Genomic DNA, 15,019 nt, shown 5'->3' with positions numbered 1-15,019 from the left:
CAAACATAATTTCAATTCATAATATGTATTCAAAGTATATTAAAATATATTGAACATCTGAAATATTTATCTATTACATAAAGGTTGGTGGTTCTAATATATGAAGATTGATGATTAAAGGTGGCTGTTAAATTTTAAAATATTTAAATTTAGATTTAGATTTTGTTTTCAGTAAAAAAATGTTTCTCATTTTATGAGGTCGTACTTTTCGTTTTATGATTTCTTTTTCGTTTGATTTTGAATGATCATGATTGATGTTATTTTCTTATTTTTAAATCGATTTTATTTATGGTTCTGGTTACAAAAAATTACAAATTAGGTATTCAAAACCAAAACAAACCAATTTTACTTATGTTTTGGTTACAAAGTAGGTATAAATCAGATATTTTTAAATCGAAAAACCGATTGGGACCCGAACCCGAAAGTACATTGGGTTGTACCGGTTCTCTGAAGATTTACTAACCCCGAACCCGATAGAATCCAAACCGGTCCCGAACCGAACTTTTAAATAATCCGAATGGGCTGATTTTGATAAACTCGAAAAACCGAAACCCGATTAGATAAAACCAAAATCCGATTGGGACCTCGAATACCCACGTCTAGTAACAAATATCGATTTTCATATTATTTTTGACCAAATATCGATTTTCTTATATTAAAAATCATGTTATGGATGGTAGAAATCGAATATACGTTCTACATATCAATAGGACCGATGACTCTCTGGAGGTTGGAGAATTGTGTTTGAGTTATATAATTACATAAGAACGATGAAGCGGAATCATTCATTAAAAGCAACTAAACATGGCACCATAGATTAAGGTTAGGAAAGATTATGACGCCGCAAAAGACAAAACCAAAATCCAAACGATAACGTTTGTGGAGTAGAATCAAAAAGGGGCTATAGAGCAGATTACATCTGTTTTGTTTCATTGGCTTTTGGGAAAACGAATAAATATTATATATCAAAATTATTCAGAAAAAGTTTCAAATATATGGAGACAAGTTTATCGATTAGATCCTGGAAAATCATTACAGTATCAAGAACGATTTTGCATATATTACCTGTAAAGAGTAAACGATATGAATTATGAAATGAAAAGAACAATGGTCTAATGACAACCAACATATAGATCTATCTTTTAATCGTCCACTATAAGCAATCATAATTCTATTTTTTTTTTACATATATAGTCATTTCACTGACTTTAGTCGCAATCATTTCCAAATCAGGAAATTTACACAAGAAAATAAAATATGTCCAGAAAAATAAATAAACTATCTATTATTTAAAAAAAAAATTTTGATATTTTTAAAATATAGAGAGAATTATGAAGCGACATAACACATGGAAAGAGAAGCACAATAATACAGAGAATTTATAAAAGCAACAAAACACAGCACTTCTTTTCAGACCATCATAATAGAGATACAACAACTTCTCTTGATTAATGCAAGCATCATATAATAATATATTATCAATTATTGTATTTCTAAAACTATATGATTGTCCCTACAAAACCCTTTTGTAATTGGAAAAGATATGGACGGAGGCACAATCTGTACACATGGGGACTCATGGAATTGGATAAGCTCTTCCTGGGTCCCAAAGTCCTCATCTCATTTCAAGAGATAGAGAAGGAACTTTCCATAACCAACAATTAATTATCTCTAAAACATATAATTCCTGTAGCCCCCCACTAACTGAGTATCATTAAAGCTTATATATAAGCAACAATTTCAATCATTCAAGGGAATAAAACATAGCAAAACAGCATAAGAGAAACCAAATCAAAAGAGAAAAAAAAAAGAGTAAAGATGTCTTCAGATCACTCACCTTCTTCATCTCAAGCCTTCCAAGAACACTCCATCAACAGCTTACTCTCAAGAAAATTGCTTCAGCAGCTTCCTTTTCATCACAACATACAACAGCAACAAGCTCAAGTACCTGACAAGAACAACTTGAGCGGCAACATTCTCCTGCTTCTCTCTATCCTTGTCTGCGGTATCATCTGCTCACTAGGGTTGCATTACATAATCCGTTGCGCATTTAGACGTTCCTCGAGTTTCATGATCTCTGATCCCATCCCAATCCCGTCCACACCACGAGGCTCAGCAGCAAACAAAGGCATCAAGAAGAAAGTTCTCAAGATGTTCCCGGTAGTGACTTACTCACCTGAGATGAACTTGTCAGGGGTTGGCGAAGAGTGTGTCATTTGCTTGTCTGATTTCGTAGCTGGAGAACAGATACGGCTGCTTCCAAAGTGTAACCATGGGTTCCACGTTCGTTGTATCGACAAGTGGCTTACACAACATATGACTTGTCCTAAATGTAGACACTGTCTGGTTGAGACATGTCAAAAGATATTAGGAGATTGCGATGAAGCTGATGAGGTTGAAGCAACACCAAGGGAGAGCATAGAGGTGAGAATTGATCCTGTAGAACCTGAAGCAAGAGTCAGCACTTTTAGAGAAAGCAGCTAGAGAGTATGTGCGAATAAACAACTAGATTTCAAGATTTTAGTTCGTCAACAACATTGGAACAGAGTTTATGTCTCTAGCCAGTAGGATTCCAAAATCAAACACAATGGAGCCTTTTTGTTTATTTTTATTTTGCCCTGAAGCTCAAAATGTAAAGAGAATATATCTTAAGCTTTTCATGGCATCATAAGTTCATCAGATTTTTCTGTGTTATGGAGGTGGTATATGAGCTATTTACAAATAGAAATACATGTACTCATATCCAAAGCTAATAATAGAAACCGTCATCTGGAAGGAAAGTTTGATAAATACTTTTCAGAGAATTCCTCTGCATTTCATATCACAAAACACAGACAAGACTAAGTAACCACTACTGACAATAGATTGTTTCAGTGAAGTTCAGAGACACCAAGGTATTGCATGAAGAAAGCAAAACAAAGACAACAATGATGCAACTTCGATCTGCTCTAATCAGTTACAAATCCATCCGAAGTAACATCGTCTATATGCCCAAAAACCGATCCACTGTAAGCATTGAGGGTAAGAAGTATATTAAGGATGATTAGTTCTAATGATAAAAAAAACCAGCTCTATGTGTCTGGAAAGTTATATGGACCCAGCTCATAATAAGGTCAAACAAATCCACCCAAGTGAGTGGGTGATAGTCAAACCTAAAAGCTACCTTGGGGAATACTTGTAATATGTCAAGCAAAGGCACACATGGTATGAGACCATAATTGAAAGCTCCAATTTAACAATGTGCTTACAGTGATAAAAACATTACAAAGACGAACCTAACTGAACGATTAACGAGAAACCGATGCATGGTGGTGCACTCAATGTGTATAGAAGGTGCATGAGTATAATGGATATTAGAGGTTCAATTCGGATAATCCAGAAAAATGCACAAAAAAATGGAAAAATTCTGTCGACATTGTTGTGAGCTCTTTCTTTAATCTATTTCACATCTTGATGCTCTTTTCTTTACTCCACTCTAATAATCACGATGTAGGAAGACTATCAAATCAAGAATGTCAACCAAAGCATGCACGAGGATAACCTAGTATCCCAAGTAACATAAAGCAATAAAGGCAGAGTTAATCACTCAGGAAAGGAATAAAAAAACAAACCACTATATGTTCGTAGCTGGAACCTATAGTGGCATAAGCAAAAGAAGAAGACACATCATTTTCAGATACGCTTGTATAGTCTTTATGTAGTTTTCAGAGTGAGACTGGTGCCAAAGGATATATCTCCCCTGCCTTGCATCATTCATAATACACATCAATCCACCCCTAATCAATGCATTACTTGGATCTAAATCAAATATAATCAGTATAGATGGATGTCATTGCATAATTTAGTTGGCATCAAACAAAAGATATACTAAAAGCCCTAAGACGGAAAAGAGAGAGATCAGTGACATGAGCTAAGACCCAAGAGGTGTGTTATCTCAGTGCTGTCTCAAAGATTAGGGAAAGTTCATTGCTGCTCCAGCTAAAGCACATGTGTGTCCCTGTGAGCAACTCTAAGGGATTTGATTTTCCAAATTTACTGCCACATGGTTTCCAGATACAAGTTAGAGACTGAACCTAGACAAGTCAGTAAATGGTATGAATGGGCCACTCATATTCAATAAGAAATCACACTAAGATTTTCAGTGGAGAATCCATATATGAAGACTAATAAATATAAATAAAACGAAGCACTAAAGGACTTTGTTAATTTCCCCAGCATATTCCACCAACCATAATTTAGAAAAAGTCAGTTTAAAACAGTTTCCATTTATATATGAGAAAAGTATATATGAAACCTGTACCTTTTCAATATATATAGAACCTAGAACAAAACCTAGAAGATCTATCTTAACTAACTCTTCAAACAAGGTTTATCATGTCAACTACTTCATACAGCTTATTAACCATCTACAACGGCAACGCCTCCCTTTGCAGATGCTCATGAAGCATCTCACTCCTATACACACCATATGAGCTTTGATGCAAATGTTGTCATGGTCCTATCAGTCCTCTTATGCGCACTAGTTTGCTTACTTGGACTGCATTCTATCATAAGATGTAGTACTTCCATTTGTTATCATTGGAAGCTAGTGACGAGCTTGCAGTACGCTTGGCCAATAGTCAACCACCATAAAGTCTAAGATAGAATGTGATCCGAGCATATGAAAACCACCATAGAGTCTAAATCAGATGATAACAAAATGGGTGGTTTTTTTTAATATTGTACTAATCAGAGAAAAGTAAAATGGTACGATAAATTAATAACCATTGTTAATGTTGTCAAATATAAATCTCTTCTTCCATATATTTGTGGTTTATAATTCGCCCTGTCCTAGAGAGACAACCTTGGAATGTTCGAGTGACAGCTAAACACTAGAAGAACTAAACTACTGCTTTAGGTGGTCCAAAGGCCCATGGTTTTCAAAACCCATCTAAATAGAGACATGGACATCTAAAATTAATATCACAAAGATATAAGCCTACCTTCTTTTTTTGAAAAAAAATCAAAAAAGATATAAGCCTACCTTCATCCCTCCCTTCTTGATGAAGATCAAGTTGAAACTCTCAAAGATCATATCTTGGGCCCAACAGATTTTCAGTAGTCTTGGATTCTTGTGCGACTGGACCAGTTGTTGCCAGGTCGTTCTGAGTCTATTAATAAAAGCCCAAAAAACCAAAAAATAATTAATAATTTGGTTTTAAGTGACAAAAATAATAATAATTTGGTTTTAAGGATGTGTTTTTTTTTGCTAATTTTTTTTACGAATTTCATAATTTCTGAATTGATTCCACATAATCATAAGTTCATAAACACCGTAACCTGCCGGTGTAATGTGTACATGATATTCAAGTGGTTCGTCTCACCAAAAACAAATAATGGTTAGGTTCTTGATCCTATTATTGTCAATCTTTGATCCCTGAAATAATTCAGTACTAATTTCTTTCTTCAAATAATAATTCACCAACTTTAATAATTGGACGATGTCATTTATTTTGTAAAAGTACATCAGACCTCAAAACAGAGGAAAAAAACAGTTATCTATGTAATTGTGGCATCATCTCTTGTTTGTCTACACCTTAATATCTTGTTCATTTATTTATTTATATATTTTAATGTGTATGTTTTGTTAATAAAACAATGATTGGACGGATGTATGCTTCATGCTCGTATCCTTTTCTTTCAAAAACTTTATTTTAGCACACTTATAAATTCATGCTATTGTCTAACAATATGAGTATAAAGTATAATATCAACGGAAAAATATATTGATAGGTAAAACTGAAATTTCATGGCTGAAAAAAACTTTATACCAAAAATATACACTATTTTTGATAAAGTTACTCGCTATGATCCATCTGATTTTAATCACATGTAGGGCTTAAATCATATGAATTTAGAGGTAACAAATCCATATTTCAAAAAAGCAAAAAAGCTTTATGGGTGGATTGTGGTGTGCCACTACTAGTAAAGTTGAGAGGGAGAAAAGCTAGATCTCTAGGATCAATTAATTATATTCTAAATTCAGGAAAACTAACCTTAATTGACTTTTCTTCAACAAAAAGACATGAACGTGGCCTGCCATATATATGGAACTTTATAATATAAAACTTGAACATGGCCTGCCTCATATAACTCATATAATAAATAGTGAGAATCAAATGTAATCATATTAGTAGCGATGAAAATCAGAAGTAGTTTCGTAATGATGGGCACAACGTTTTCTGAGGTGCCAGCTTAACCTTCCCACATTCTTTTTCCCAGATCCCAATTCGATTGCACTCGGCACGTGTGATTCAAGTTGATCTCTCACAAAAAGTTGACTTTTAATTTTCATCTCCTTAACAAAAAATAAGAGTATGAATCATAGTTCTTATTTTTTGGGGTTGAACATGATCAAGTTTGTAGCATCGTTGCTAATGTTTTAACTTGCCATGCCCACGATGATTTGATATTTATAACTATCATACATTAAAATACTCTCTCTGTAACCTAACTAGATGGGGTACAATACATGTACTCGGTTTCTCCTTTTATAGCCTAACTAGGTGGTCACGTTCACCACTTTTACTAAATCAAATCTATAACCTAAAAGTATTTTGAAGTGCATGTGCACTACAAGAAAACAGCATTTTGGCGAGGAAAGTTAACGAGGAAATATAATCCTCGTAAATGTACGAGGAACTTACGAGGAATTTACAACGAAAGAAATAAACCTCGTTATTTTCTCGTAAACTAACGAAGATAACATTTCGTCGTAAAGCCCACGTAACTTTACGTGGTCTTTACGAGGAAATACATTTTCCTCGTCAAAACCACGTAAAGCTTGCATTATCTTTACGAGGAAAACTGGAAATATAATTTCCTCGTTAAATCAACGTAAATTTACGTCACCTTTACGAGGAAATGATATACGTGAACTTAACGAAGAATTTTAAAGCACGTTTTTTTTTGCTACCTACCTTTTCCTCGCAAATTCATCGCAAAACTTCAACTACCAGATTCGAAAATTTTCTATAAATATGGAAGTTTCAACATCATTTTAAACACACCAACAAGAAAAAAAAAGAAAAACGTGAAAGGAAAAAAATGTCAGGCTCTGGGAATGTCTACGAGTTGCGGAGGTGGATGTATATGCATAGAGATGCTAACGGGAGAGTGACGAAAGAATACATTGCGGGACTGGAGACATTTATGCATCAAGCAGATTCCACACCGCTCGCCCTAGAAAGCGGTAAGATGTTCTGTCCATGTCGGAAATGCAACAATTCGAAATTGGCAAATCGTGAAAATGTTTGGAAGCATTTAATAAATAGAGGTTTCACGCCAAATTACTATATCTGGTTTCAACATGGAGAAGGTTATAATAATTATGATCAGAATGAAGCTAGTAGTAGTAATAGCAATTTTCAGGAAGAACCGGTTGCTCTTCATTTGCATAATGAACCTAGTTACCATCAGGAGGAGCAGATGGTAGATTTTGATAGGGTTCATGATATGGTAACTGATGCATTTGTAGCTCATGATGAAGATGAAGAACCTAACATAGATGCAAAAAAGTTTTATGAAATGTTAAATGCGGCGAATCAACCACTTTACAGTGGTTGTAGAGAAGGTCTCTCTAAATTGTCGTTGGCTGCTAGAATGATGAATATTAAAACTGATCACAATCTACCGGAAAGTTGCATGAATGAATGGGCAGACTTGTTCAAAGAGTATTTGCCGGAAGACAATGTGTCTGCTGATTCTTATTATGAGATTCAGAAACTGGTGTATAGTCTTGGGTTGCCTTCGGAGATGATAGATGTTTGCATCGACAACTGCATGATCTACTGGGGAAATGATGAGAAGTTAGAAGAATGTCGATTCTGCAAGAAGCCACGATTCAAGCCGCAAGGACGGGGACGTAATAGGGTACCGTACCAAAGGATGTGGTACCTACCAATTACAGACAGATTGAAAAGATTGTACCAATCAGAGCAGACTGCTGGAAAGATGAGATGGCATGCCGAGCATACTCAGACGGATGGTGAGATGACACATCCATCAGATGCAAGAGCCTGGAAACATTTTAACAAAGTATATCCGGAATTCGCTAGCAATATCCGGAATGTGTATCTCGGATTATGCACAGATGGATTTAGTCCATTCGGAATGTCAGGGAGACAATATTCATTGTGGCCAGTCTTTCTTACGCCATACAACCTGCCACCGGAGATGTGCATGCAACGGGAGTTGCTATTCTTGACCATATTAATACCTGGTCCGAAACATCCTAAAAGGTCGCTGGATGTTTTCCTGCAACCACTGATAAAAGAGTTGAAGGATTTGTGGTCAACAGGGGAGAGGACGTATGACTGCTCAACGAAGACGAATTTCACGATGCGAGCGATGCTTTTGTGGACCATAAGTGACTTTCCTGCCTATGGGATGTTGTCGGGATGGACTACACATGGGAGATTAGCTTGTCCATATTGTAATGGAGCGACAGATGCGTTTCAACTGAAGAATGGGAGGAAGACAAGTTGGTTCGATTGTCATCGTAGATTTCTTCCCATTGGCCATCCGTACCGAAGAAACAAGACATTGTTTAGGCACAAAAGGGTTGTGAGAGACACTCCTCCTCCATATTTAACTGGAGAAGAAACTGAAAAGCAACTCGATTACTATGGAGTTTTGGAAACAGTTCCTCGTGGTGGTAATTGGCATGTTCCCCCTAATATGCCTGATTCTTACGGTGTTCATCACAACTGGCACAAGAAGAGTATATTTTGGGAGTTGCCATATTGGAAGGATCTTCTTCTGCGCCACAACCTCGATGTGATGCATATAGAGAAGAATTTCTTTGAGAACATCATGAATACAATATTGAATGTCCCGGGGAAGACAAAAGACAACATAAAATCAAGGTTAGACTTGCCGGATATTTGCTCAAGAAGCGAGTTACATATAAACAGCAATGGGCAAGTTCCTGTTCCGATATTCAGATTGTCTTCAGAAAAAAAGTCGGTGTTGTTCAACTGGGTAGCATCAGAAGTGAAATTCCCCGATGGGTATGTTTCAAATCTGTCTAGATGCGTTGAAAAGGGTCAAAAGTTCTCTGGGATGAAGAGTCATGACTGTCATGTCTTTATGCAACGACTACTTCCCTTTGCTTTTGCGGAGCTACTTCCTACAAACGTACATGAAGCACTTGCAGGTACTATATTTATTATTGCAGTTATTTTATATATAATGATTTAGTTTGAAATATATATGACTAATATGTGTATAATTGTTTTTGGAATATACAAGGCATTGGAGCATTTTTCAGGGATCTGAGCACCCGCACCCTTAAAGTAGAAGTCGTGGAACAGCTTCAAGAGAACATTCCCATCTTATTGTGCAACTTGGAGAAGATATTTCCTCCTGGGTTTTTTGACGTAATGGAGCATCTAGCTGTCCACCTTCCATATGAGGCATTGCTTCGTGGACCTGTACATTACGGATGGATGTATCAGTATGAGCGAGCCATGAAATATTTGAAGGGAAAAGCAAAGAACCTTGCAAAGGTTGAAGGTTCTATAATTGCTGGAAGTTTGACGGAAGAAACTTCTCACTTCACATCGTACTACTTTGCGTCAAAAGTACGTACTCGGAAAAGAGCTCCAAGGAGATATGATGATGGTGGTGTCGCGCCAACATACGCAGTTGCTGGTGTTTTCCAGACATCTTTAGCCAGATTGGGCGACTGGGTGGAAAATCAAAAGAGGTTTGGTGGTCGAGTGAAGAAGACGCTCATAGTGCACACACCTATATTCTACTTAATTGTGAGGATCCATTGATTCGTTATTTGAAAGGTAACATAAATGGACACGTATATATAAATTAACACATATATATAATTGCCAAATATTAATTAATATAAAAAGTGATTTTACAAGCCTATTGTTTTCACAAGTCGAAGAAACATTCCCTGGTATATCCACAACTGACGTACAAAAGGAAAGATCAACACTTTATAAAATGGTTGAAGAGTCAGGTATTAACTCAAACTCTTTATTCATAAATGATTTGTATTTTAACGTTCACTTTGTTTTTGCAGGTTGATTTTGACGACGATGCAGATTATCCTAAGTGGTTACATGAGTAATTCAATCTCCACATGTAAAGGTCACCACTTCACAGATGTATTTCACACGAGGCTATACTTTTCACACATATGAGTATGGTAGACAGCGGGCAACCAGTAACTATGGAATATGTGTGAAAGGGGAAACCGATTTCTACGGTATCTTGACAGAGATTATCGAAGTGGAATTTCCAGGGATATTGAAGCTGAAATGCGTCCTCTTCAAATGTGAGTGGTTCGACCCCGTCGTCAACAGAGGTGTTCGGTTAACAAATTCGGTGTAGTTGATGTCAATGGTGGAAGAAGGTACAACAATTCTTTATTTGGCATACATGAGTAGAATAAGCTTATTTCTATGTTTTCTTTATTTTCAGGTACAACAAATTCGAGCCTTTCATCTTAGCTTCACAAGCAGATCAAGTTAGCTACCTTCCATACCCTCGGATGAGAGAATCGGGAATAAATTGGTTATCCGTGATCAAAGTTACACCTCGAGGACGAATCATAAGTGGAGAAGAACCACCATTGCAAAGAAACAGATAAATGAAGTCGAGGAACCTGAACAACAAATTGATGACATTCTTCTCATTGATCCGCATAATCATGAGTATGAAGATCTTACCGACGATGGCACAGATGAAGCTGTTGAAGACGAGTTTAATGAAAATGATGATGTTTCTAGTGATGACGAAAATGTATCTGATTGATGTATTTGTGTGTTTAAATGATGATTGATTTTCAGACTTAATGCATGTGATTCGATTATAAAAAAAAATATTGAGTTTGAGGTTTTGAATGAAAAATAAAGGATTGAGGTTTGGATTGGAATATGAAGAGTAGAGATAGGAAAGATGGTGTTTGTGGTTTGGGGTTTTTGATTTTAGAGGTTTAGAAAGAAACCTCGTAATTCCTCGTAATTTACGACGAAATAACGAGGAAAGTAGAAAAAAAGAAATACACGGGCCTCGTTAATTCCACGTAAGCACAAACGTCGTAACGACCTCGTAAGCTTACGTGGAATTAACGAGGCTTTTTTTTTTTTTATTTCCTCGTTATTTCCTCGTAGGTTTACGAGGTTTTAACGAGATATGTTGTCTAAAACCCTAAACCCTAAACCCCAACCCCCATCTTTCTTATCTCTTTTGTCTAAATCCCAAACTCCAAAACCCCATTAATAATTTTCAAATCTTCAAAGATTATATTTTTAAATCTTCAAAAGATTATATTTTCAAATCTTCAAATGATTATATTTTCAAATCTTCAAAAGATTATATTTTTAAATCTTCAAAAGATTATATTTTCAAATCTTCAAAAATTGATATTATTTTCAAATCTTCAAATGATTATATTTAAATAAATAATTTGATTTTGTATAAGTTTAAATTAGGAAGAAGAGATTGATATTAGAATTTAAAGAATTGTGATTATAAATTTTGAGGTTTGAAATGTTAAGAATATTGAGGTTTGAGGTTTTGAATGAAAAATAAAGGATTGAGGTTTGGAATTGGAATATGAAGAGTAGAAGATAGGAAAGATGGTGTTTGTGGTTTGGGGTTTTTGATTTTAGAGGTTTAGAAAGAAAACCTCGTTAATTCCTCGTAATTTACGACGAAATACGACGAGGAAAGTAGAAAAAAAGAAATACACGGGCCTCGGTAATTCCACGTAAGCACAAATCGTCGTAACGACCTCGTAAGCTTACGTGGAATTAACGAGGCTTTTTTTTTTTTTTTTTTTTCCTCGTTATTTCCTCGTAGGTTTACGAGGTTTTAACGAGATATGTTGTCTAAACCCCTAAACCCTAAACCCCAAACCCCATCTTTCTTATCTCTTTTGTCTAAATCCCAAAACTCCAAACCCCATTAATAATTTTCAAATCTTCAAAAGATTATATTTTTAAATCTTCAAAAGATTATATTTTCAATCTTCAATGATTATATTTTTCAAATCTTCAAAAGATTATATTTTTAAATCTTCAAAAGATATATTTTCAAATCTTCAAATGATTATATTTAAATAAATAATTTGATTTGTATAAGTTTAAATTAGAAGAAGAGATTGATATTAGAAGTTAAAGAATTGTGGTTATAAATTTTGAGGTTTGATATGTTATGAATATATGAAGTAGAATATAAGAAAAGATGGGGTTTAAGGTTTGGGGTTTAGAGTTTAGAGGTTTAGAAAATAACCTCGTTAATAACTCGTAACTTACGAAGCATTTACGAGGAACAGAAAGACGGGCCTCGAATTTCATCGTTTATTTGGGACGGGCCTCGCAATTCCTCGTAATGTTACGAGGGTTTTACGAGTAACAAAAAGACGGGCCTCGCTAATTTATCGTTTAATTTGGGACGGGCCTCGCAATTTCCTCGTAAGCTTACGAGGTTTTTACGAGAAAGAGGAACACGGGCCTCTTTAATTCCTCGTAAACTTACGAGGAAATTGCGAGACCTCCGTAACTTATATATACAACCTCACAAACCTCACACTGTCCATTCCTCCCAACTTCCTCTCCACTTCCTCTCCCATTTCGTCTCTAACCCTTTCCCATTCCTCTCTCCTCCGAAAATGGTAATTTCCTCGCCCCTTTATTAGTTTAGACAATTTAGATAGGTGGTTAATTTAGGTGGTTAGTTTAGAGAATTTAGATAGGTTTACGGATTTTATGTTTGTTAGATAGATTTTTAAATTATTGATGATAGCTTTTTAATTATTGATGATCATAATCTCAAAAAAATATATTTTTGCAGGTTCGCCAGCGCATGCTTACTGCTCACTACAGGGAGATATTCGGTGAGCCTGGTAGTCAGTTAGACCCGCCAGGTTCTTCTTCAGGTGCCGGCGGTTCAGGTTCTTCAGATCAGGAGTCTGTTCCCGAGACTCAGCATTTCTTTCCCTCCGATTCCTCCTCCGATGGCTCAGCCTCAGCCGATGGCTCAGCCGATGGCTCAGCCGATGGCTCAACGATGGTTCCTCCGATGGCTCCCTCCGGTGCCTCCTCCGATGGCTCCTCCTGAGATCCCCGCCGCTGTTCATCCCGATCTCATGGTGCCACCTACTGTTCCGTTCTCGCAGTACACTGTCGAGGATATTCTTGGTATGCCAGGCAGAGCTGGTTTACCAATCATAGACCCCGACAGACCCGACGGGACTTTATGGTAAGTGTATTTTTTAAATTAATTAATTAATTTATAACTTCATTAAATAATTTAAATTTTCATTTTTTTTCCAGGTTTGGGGTTGACAATTCCCTTGCGACAGATGTAACCGAGACGATTAAAGGTTACTTCTCCATGGCGCATCCAAACTGGAAATTTGACGCCGATCTACATCCGAAAGACGTGGTTCAAATATTTACGCTGTAAGTAATTCTAATTAATAATTTTTTTTTTATTAACTAATTATTAATTTTTTTTTATTAACTAATTATTAATTTTTTTTTGCAGCAAAAGTATCATTGGTCCATCGGGGTCAGTGAGAGAGTGAGGAAGGCGTTTTACGAAAAGGCGCAAGTTCGCTTGTCGGACACGGTTTTGCAACTGGAAGGGTGCCTGGATCGTCAAGGGGTACACCCGTGGCAAACCCGCTGAGCTTACCACGGATGTTTGGGACGGCCTCATCCGTTTACTGGAAGGATCCTAACTCCATTAGGATCGCAAACATTTGTGCTGCCGCCCGTAACACGGTAGACGAGCACGGTAACGGCCCGATGCTACACTCTTACGGGCCAAAAACCACATGCCGGTGTCCGTTTGAAAATGGTACGTAATTAAATATTTAATTATTATTTAATATAATTAAATATTATTTCTAACAATTTTCTTAAATGTTTTTAGGCCAAAGAGTTGGGACGTCTTCCGACTCTTCCGGAACTTTACGAGCGGACCCACAAAAACAAGGCGGGCCAGTTTTTAGGATGGCAAGTCGAGCAAATCTACAACAACGTAATTGCTCGGGTTGAGGAGCGCCAGACTCAGCTGACCCAGCAGTCACGGGGCGACGGAATTACCAGTTACCTTATCCACAACTGAAGTGGATAAGATTTACGAGGAGGTAAATTTTTTAACATTATATCTTTTTAATTATAATTGATTAAATCCCTTTTAAATTTAACTAACAATATATAATTTTTTTTGTTTTAAGGTTGTCCCTAAGAAAAAGGGACGTACGTTGGGGATCGGTTTCCGTCAATGATGTCCCGAGAGCGACATCATCTTATGCCCAGAGCAGACGAAGAAGTCACTCAGTTTGCGTTCCGAGCTGGGCGCGACCAAAAGCCGTGTGAGTGGACTCGAGCCTTCATCGACGTTATAGCGTCCACAAATCGGAATGGGAAGCTTTGTTGAGGAACATGAACAACAAAAATCCCATTCCAGGCGAGTCATCGGGCACACATAACGAGGAGGATGTTACGAGGAGAGCGAGGAAATTCTACGAGGCGATGACGAGCCTTAGTTTTTTTAGTTTTTTTCGGTTTATGTATTATAAAATCCAAACTTAATTATATATAAATTTTTGTTTGCTTGTGAATTTTATTTAAAATTTATTTATAAATCCAATATTTAAATATTTTATTTGTTAAATTATATATTATTATTTATCAAAAATTTTTATTAATTCGAAAAATGGAAGTCTACGAGTTATTTACGAACGAAATGTTTCCGAGAAAATTTACGAAGAAATAGTTTCGAGGTTTTTACGAGGAAGTCTTCGAGGTCTTTACGAGGAAAGGCTTTTCGAGTTTTTACGAGGAAAACCTTTCAACGATTCTACATCGATTTTACGAGAAATCCTTTCAAGGATATTACATCGAATTACGAGGATATGATTTCAAGGATCTTACGTGTAAGTAACGACGCGAGTTCACGTGGTTTGTACGAGGAATTTAGGCGAGTGATTTACGAGGAAATG

At 36.3% G+C, this 15,019-nt stretch overlaps 2 protein-coding genes across 2 annotated transcripts; both read left to right on the top strand.

Annotated features, from left to right (window-relative positions):
- Positions 1 to 1,745: 1,745 nt before the first annotated feature.
- Positions 1,746 to 2,681, top strand: LOC108857508 (RING-H2 finger protein ATL77). Its single transcript, XM_018631500.2, has one exon. The coding sequence runs from the start codon at positions 1,819 to 1,821 to the stop codon at positions 2,482 to 2,484; it is 666 nt and encodes a 221-aa protein (XP_018487002.1). The 5' UTR covers positions 1,746 to 1,818; the 3' UTR covers positions 2,485 to 2,681.
- A 3,933-nt stretch (positions 2,682 to 6,614) lies between these two features.
- LOC130495171 (uncharacterized) lies at positions 6,615 to 10,633 on the top strand. Its single transcript, XM_056986417.1, has 3 exons — positions 6,615 to 9,196; positions 9,292 to 9,806; positions 10,483 to 10,633. Exons 1-3 carry the CDS (start codon positions 7,087 to 7,089, stop codon positions 10,531 to 10,533), a joined length of 2,676 nt encoding a protein of 891 aa, XP_056842397.1. The 5' UTR covers positions 6,615 to 7,086; the 3' UTR covers positions 10,534 to 10,633.
- The last annotated feature ends 4,386 nt before the right edge of the window (positions 10,634 to 15,019 follow it).

Source organism: Raphanus sativus, chromosome 5 (genome assembly GCF_000801105.2).
Source record: "Raphanus sativus cultivar WK10039 chromosome 5, ASM80110v3, whole genome shotgun sequence".
Classification (NCBI taxonomy): Eukaryota; Viridiplantae; Streptophyta; class Magnoliopsida; order Brassicales; family Brassicaceae; genus Raphanus; species Raphanus sativus.
The sequence above is the reverse complement of the archived record's forward strand: the minus strand, read 5'-3'. Positions and strand labels throughout refer to the sequence as shown.

What these genes read in the sequence shown, in the direction of transcription:
- LOC108857508 (XM_018631500.2), top strand. Translation starts at nt 1,819, where the DNA reads ATGTCTTCAGATCACTCACCTTCTTCATCTCAAGCCTTCCAAGAACAC.
- LOC130495171 (XM_056986417.1), top strand. Translation starts at nt 7,087, where the DNA reads ATGTCAGGCTCTGGGAATGTCTACGAGTTGCGGAGGTGGATGTATATG. An exon ending in CGTACATGAAGCACTTGCAG is followed by an intron (nt 9,197 to 9,291) that starts GTACTATATTTA and finishes GGAATATACAAG; the next exon opens with GCATTGGAGCATTTTTCAGG. An exon ending in CACCTATATTCTACTTAATT is followed by an intron (nt 9,807 to 10,482) that starts GTGAGGATCCAT and finishes CTTTATTTTCAG; the next exon opens with GTACAACAAATTCGAGCCTT.